Source organism: Taudactylus pleione, unplaced genomic scaffold (genome assembly GCF_031769625.1).
Source record: "Taudactylus pleione unplaced genomic scaffold, aTauple2 ptg001470l, whole genome shotgun sequence".
Lineage (NCBI taxonomy): Eukaryota > Metazoa > Chordata > Amphibia > Anura > Myobatrachidae > Taudactylus > Taudactylus pleione.
This window is the reverse complement of record NW_028285868.1, coordinates 351,284-357,714: the sequence shown is the minus strand read 5'-3', so window position 1 is coordinate 357,714 and position 6,431 is coordinate 351,284. Positions and strand designations below refer to the sequence as shown.

The window sequence follows — 6,431 nt, the reverse complement described above, 5'->3', positions numbered from 1 at the left end:
TCTAGAAGCCCAAGATGTCATATGTGCAGACCCATTGTCTACTGCTGGCATGCTGAGACATATTCACCTATAATTTCAGCCAAGACATCATTATGGGAGTTGGAACATGGGTCAGAAGAAGGAAGAGCTGGTATATTACTTAATAAGTGTGTCTACTTACTCTCCATGACAGCATAACGATAGCGTAGAGATGGCTGTAAAAAACTGCACAGTTGCGACTGGACAGTGTTTGTGGTAAAATGGCAATGTCACATTATCTTACAGTATTTGCAAACAACATAATAAGGATACAGAAGAGACATGTACACAAAAGTAAATTTATCTGAGCAATTACGAATAAATACATAAAATACAATATATTTCATGAAGCTTGTCCATGGATATATATTTCATAGTTTCAGTGTATGGTAGAGGCTCTGGATGTTAATGCCAGCCTCAGGAGTGCTGCTTTGTTGGGACAGCTTGGCAAGTGAACAATAATAAAGGTTTATTTATTATTTGTTCCAGTGTACGGCATGAAATGCCTTCCTCAGTGCTGTCTTTAGGTCTTTGTTCCTTATAGTGTAGATCAGGGCATTAAGCAAGGGGTTAATTAGGGCATATGTCACCGACACCACTTTGTTTAAAAATGATAGAGTACTAGTGGAGGGAACAAAGTAGATAAATATAATGGAGCCATAAAAGATAAAGACCACAGTAAGGTGCGATGTACAAGTCGAGAAAGCTTTAAACTTCCCACTATTAGTCTGGATTCTGAGAACGCTATTTAGGATACGAATGTATGGGACAAAAGTGACAGCAAAGGCTCCTAGCCCGAGAATTCCGCCTACGAATAATATCACTAAGATGTTTATAAAAGGGTCAGTACAAGAGATCTGGAACAGATGGGGCAGGTCGCAGAAAAAATTGTGGACGGTGTATGGACCACAGAACGTCAGCCTGAGTGAGCACAGTGTGTGGACCATGGCGTAGAGAAGGCCAAGAACCCAAACCACTGATGCCATGTGGGTGCAGGCTCTCCTGGACATGATCTGAGTGTAATGCAGGGGGTGGCAGATGGCAGTGTATCTGTCGTAGGACATGGCAGACAGCAAGAAGAGCTCTGAGCTGGCAAAGTAGATAAAGAAAAAGACTTGAGCTATGCAGGCAGGAAAGGATATTGACCGACTGTCAGTGACTAAGTTGAAGAGCATCTTTGGAGCAGTGACTGATGAGTAGGACATGTCCAGAAAAGCCAGGTTTGCAAGAAAGAAATACATTGGGTTATGAAGCTGGGAGTCGGTGAGGACCAAGAAAATAATCAGAAGGTTTATGATGAGGGTCATGAGGTAGATGAGGAGGAAGACCACAAAGAGAACATGTATGATCTGTGGCAGATCTGATATAGCAATGAGAAGAAATTCAGTAATATTTGTGAGGTTCTTCGTCATATTCCCCTCTAGGCTTAGGCTACTGTGATACACACTGACATAGAGCAGTACATATAGGAATAGCAATCTGAAAAATACAGCAGGAACAATGGAGTTTAATTTTAACAGGTGGGAATAAGCTCTCGCTACCGATATATTTAAATCTAAAACATTTTAGCCCCGGAAGACAGGTCTCCCCTCTCCCAAGTGCACACAGCTGTGATTTACAGACCAACTTCTGCAAAGTCTCAGTGGGTCAATTATAATTTCAAAGAAGATATTTGCCTCTTGAGAACTGTACAAGTCGTAAACATTTACTATACTTTATTAACCTTCTACTACTTGTTTTTTTATATGTATCTTTTTATTGAGAAAAAGAGGTATTTGGAACAATACGATAGTGCCAAGAAAAGAATATTGATAACTATATGCTTTGTACCCCCTTCCCCAATTTTACCTCCTCCTTTACCCTTTTTTTTTTCTTTCTGTACCCTACAAAATTTTAAATAAAATATTATTGATGTTAAAAAAGAATAAAGAAAAGAAACATGTCAAAGTATTTCTATGAGAAGAGAGATCATTAAGACAGACAAACTGACCTATGACGAGAAGCGCAGAGAAAAACAAACTGCTATAATCTGATACTGTTCCGTAAGACCACAGATAATTTACAATATTATGTTTTTTTTTTCTAAGAAGAGAAAAAGGGAAAGAATAAAAATAAAATAGGAAAAAGAATCGTGTAGAGGGGGTCGCTAGACAGCAGGGAGGGGAATTCCTCATATCCAAATGCGTTATAAATTCAGCAAGCTCACAGCATATGCCATGTTATACCTAGTAGAGGGTACACCAACATGGTATCTGCAGCAAAAAGGGAAGAGATGGAAGGGGACAGGGAAGGGAGGGCTGAGAAGGGTAGCGGGGCGACAGTAGAAACACAGGATGACCATTCCATACGTACATTTATCTCCCAGTCAATATTAAATTCCCAACCAGAAGTGCTGAATTAGGGCCAGAATAAAGCAAAAAAGATTCAAAAATGAACCTGAAACAGAAGGTATCAGTCCGTGGACTCAAACACCTTGAAAATGGGATGAAAACCCAGGAAGACAATTGTTGTTGGCCTATTTCTTGACATTAGGCTTTAATATTAAAATCCCCATGCTATTATTTTCTAGATACTGCACAAACAGATGTACAGTACACTATTGTTAGTGCGCAACAACAATTGTGTTTCTGCTTTGTGTACATGTATTTTATGACTTTAATTCGTATTGCATTTAGCTGGTACAATGTACAATATGGGTAATACAGAGAGCGGGCATATCCCTTTCCTGTGTTTGTTTTTCAGTACAGTACAGTATTGGGCTATTGGGATAAATGGGAAATGAGGGGCAAAGGGAGAGGGAGGAAAAGGAAAAGAAAGGAGAGTAAGAAACAGTAGTATAACATAACATAGTGTCACACGAACAGAGAAATAGTGACACAAATACTGCTACAATGGGAACATATGGACACAAGGAATCTGGGTGGGGGTAAAAGTACAATGGAGAACTGTGGATACAGGAGGGTGGGGGTAATGCCAATGGGGCATCCATTGCCAATGGGGGGTGGGGAGTAATGCTACAATTAGGACATAAGGACGCTGGGGGAGGATAGGGGGTAAGGCTACAATGGGAACATATGGACTCAGAAGTTGGGGGTACAAGAACATTAAGGGGTAAATTTACTAAGAATCGAGTCTGGGAGAGTTTGCTTTTTTTTCAACTCGATTAACTTCACTGAGACTCGGGTGATTTGAGGCTCCTGAGACTCTCAAATTTACCAAGATGTGAGTTTAGCTGAGAGTGAGATGGCCGATGGTGAAGCAGAACGAGATTTCTCCCCTGAGTAGCAGATTTTGCAGGAGATGACTCACCCGAGATTGCTCTGGCTTTTCTCTGCAAAACTATCCCAAGCAAGCAGCCTGCATATATCAGTGAGATATGTGTAAGCTACTCGTGTCGTAGGCTGTAAAAAAATGGGTTAAAAGTTTTTTAACAAAATGACATAGTCCCCCCCCCCTAAAGCTTAACCAGCCCCGGACTTGCCAGCCAGTCCTGGTTCTTAAAATTACAGGGAACAAAATGTTTAGGGTTCCACAGTAATTTAAGAACCAGCACCAGGCATCAGGGCCAGACCTGGTTTTAAATATAGGGAGAAAAAAATTGCGTGAGGTTCCCCTTGTATTTAAAACCAGCTCCAGGACCCTTTCTAGCGGGGGGCTGATGCCACAGCCAGGGTTGCCCTTTCACTGGGCCCCCCAGCCGAAGGATCAGCCCTGACCACTAGTCAGCCCAGGCCAGGGATCCCTGGGGAGTTGGGGACCTCCCCAATAAACGGGTCGCCCTCTCCAGGGCACCCTTGACCTAGGCTGATAGCCGGGAGGCTATCCCCGCCACCTCTGGGCGTGGGTGGCGGGTTGATAGTGTAGGTGTAATGTTAAAAATAGAATTAGCAACATTGTCTTTACAGTGGAACTACAGGTCCCAGCAAGCCTCCCCCACATGCTGGTACTTGGAGAACCACAAGTACCAGCATGCGGGGCATTAAGGGGCCGCTGGCATGTGTAGTTCACCTGTAAAGAAATGTGTAAAAAACACAAAACACACACACATGAAAATAAAGATTTATTACATCCAAACACACTCACACATACTCACCTGCTCCCAGATGTTCACGTCCCCTTCTCAACGTAAAGTATCCAATGGAAGTACCTGAATAAAAGATCCAATACTCACCTTTTGTCCCACAATGTTCTCTGCAGTAATCCAAGTAAGGCCCCGGAGACACTGTATCAGCACGCTACAGCATGTTGTTACAGTATGCTACTGACAGATCAGGGAGAATGAGCTATCATTAGTGCCGGGTCGCGAGCCAATCAGTGGCGGGTTAACATTAGCGGCCGCTCATTGGCTGGGACCCACGTGGAGGAGCCGCTCATTGACTAATCTCACATGGGTCCCAGCCAATAAGCGGCCGCTAATCTTAAGCTACCGCTGATTGGCTCGCGGCCCAGCACTAATGATAGCTCATTCTCCATGAACTGTCATTAGTGTACTGTAACAACATGCTGTAGCGTGTTGATACAGTGTGTCCGGGGCCTTATTTGGATTACTGTGGAGACAGGGGCGTATCTATAATGGGTACAGAGTGTGCGGGGCACATGGACCTCTGGGTCCAGGGGGGCCCCGCACCGCACACCCTGCACTCATAGTATTACTTACCTCTCCGGAATTCCACATAGGTGCTGGGGTCCGGCGATGTAAAAACGACAGGAAAATGGCCACCACGGCAATTTTCCTGTCGTTTGTGCATGCGCAGTACAGGGAAGATGGCCCCCGCGGAAGTGACAGCAGAAGTGAGACTGCTATTACAGTGCTATAGGTTTTGAATTATCTTGGTACCTTGCATTAATTTTTTTCTGAGATCTGTATTTATTATTCCCCTACATCTCTAGCATATGATAGACTCCACTGTACATAATATTTTAGGGAAATTATTTTGGTCATTGAAGATTGCGAGTGACCTTTTAATTGTGTGCTCTACACTCTATTCACTTATACCCTTGTATATTTTGATCCATCCCCTCTTTTTTACTTATAGGTAGACACACTTTTTTCTACACGTTATGTGTTAATGTGTTTATGTAGAGTGATAATTACCCTTTTGTAATATTAGTGCTGCTACTATTTTATGGATACAAATTATTGTTAAGTTTCAATTCTATATGAATTTTCTCTCTCTTTCTCTCTCTGTGTCTCTGTCTCTCTCTCTCTCTCTCTTTCTCTCTCTCTCTCTCTCTCTCTCTCTCTGTCTCTCTCTCTCTCTCCTTTGATATGGAAGAAACGAATCAACACTGCTGTTTTATTATATTTGGGTGCCAGATGAAACTAATTGCTACCATCAACCAACTGAACTTTGGGCCTGATTCAGACCCGCTTGCAAGCGCTTGAGCGCTCACAAGCAGGTCAATGGTGTGCTCTGCGCACGCACAGTGGCCGCACTACACGTGTGCAAGCCCCGGAACGAGAGAGAAATTCTATTGCTCCGTGGCTCACTACAAAAGGGGCGGCTGTCGATGTTGATCGACAGCTCGCCCCGTTTTGTAGGCGTGGCGGGGGGTGGCTTCACAAACGGAGGCCTTCCCATGTGAACACCTGCCATTTGTGGGCGGCCCCACTGACATCACCAGTGATGTCAGTGGGAGAGCTTCTGGCTCTATTAGAGCCGAAAGCTCTCTGGGGCTTGCGGCCACGAGACCCTACCACAAGGTTCTCGTTGCAAGCCCCGATGGTCGCGATGGTCTTGACCATCACGACCATCATCCTGGCCGCTCACAATAGCTGTGGGTGGTCACCCACAGCTATGCGAGCGGCCAGGAGGCCACGCAAAAAAACCCAAAACGCCCAGATTCAGAGCGAGCGCTCTTTCAGATCATCTATCTCTGAATCAGGGCCTTTGTTTCCGGTTATCTGGCCAGACATGTTATCTGGTGACACATAGGATATCAGTCCTGTAACATTATTGTTCAACGTAAAGTACTTTGGAGACTCAACCTACAACAAACAGCAATACTGATGACCCCAATAGTAAAGGTATGTTTGGGACATTTCAGTAGATCCTGATGGAGAAATTGCACAGCTTAGTTCCTGAGTGACTTTATTGTTCATATTAAGTTTACACCACCTACTAACTGAAACGCTTTGAGAACAATACTTACTCTATTGGTTGAATACGCTTTCTGCAAACTGAGTGATGCTACATGTAGAGACATTCACATTTTAATTGATATTGAATATACTAATATATTGTTTACTAACATCTCATATTTAGATTATTTTCATTTTATGGTTAAATGTCTTTTCCCTTTTTTTGACGTTTATGTAATAAGTGTTTTTTTTATACATATAGAAACCGTCCCCTTGTCACACACATTCTTTTTGGAAGAATGCATTTTTTATGTGAATTTCATTTTAACCT

At 43.1% G+C, this 6,431-nt stretch overlaps 1 protein-coding gene across 1 annotated transcript; it reads right to left on the bottom strand.

The window, feature by feature from the left end:
• Positions 1-494: 494 nt before the first annotated feature.
• Positions 495-1,430, bottom strand: LOC148442535 (olfactory receptor 1G1-like). The gene has a single exon (XM_088463838.1). It carries the CDS (start codon positions 1,428-1,430, stop codon positions 495-497), a length of 936 nt encoding a protein of 311 aa, XP_088319964.1.
• Between the last annotated feature and the right edge of the window lie 5,001 nt (positions 1,431-6,431).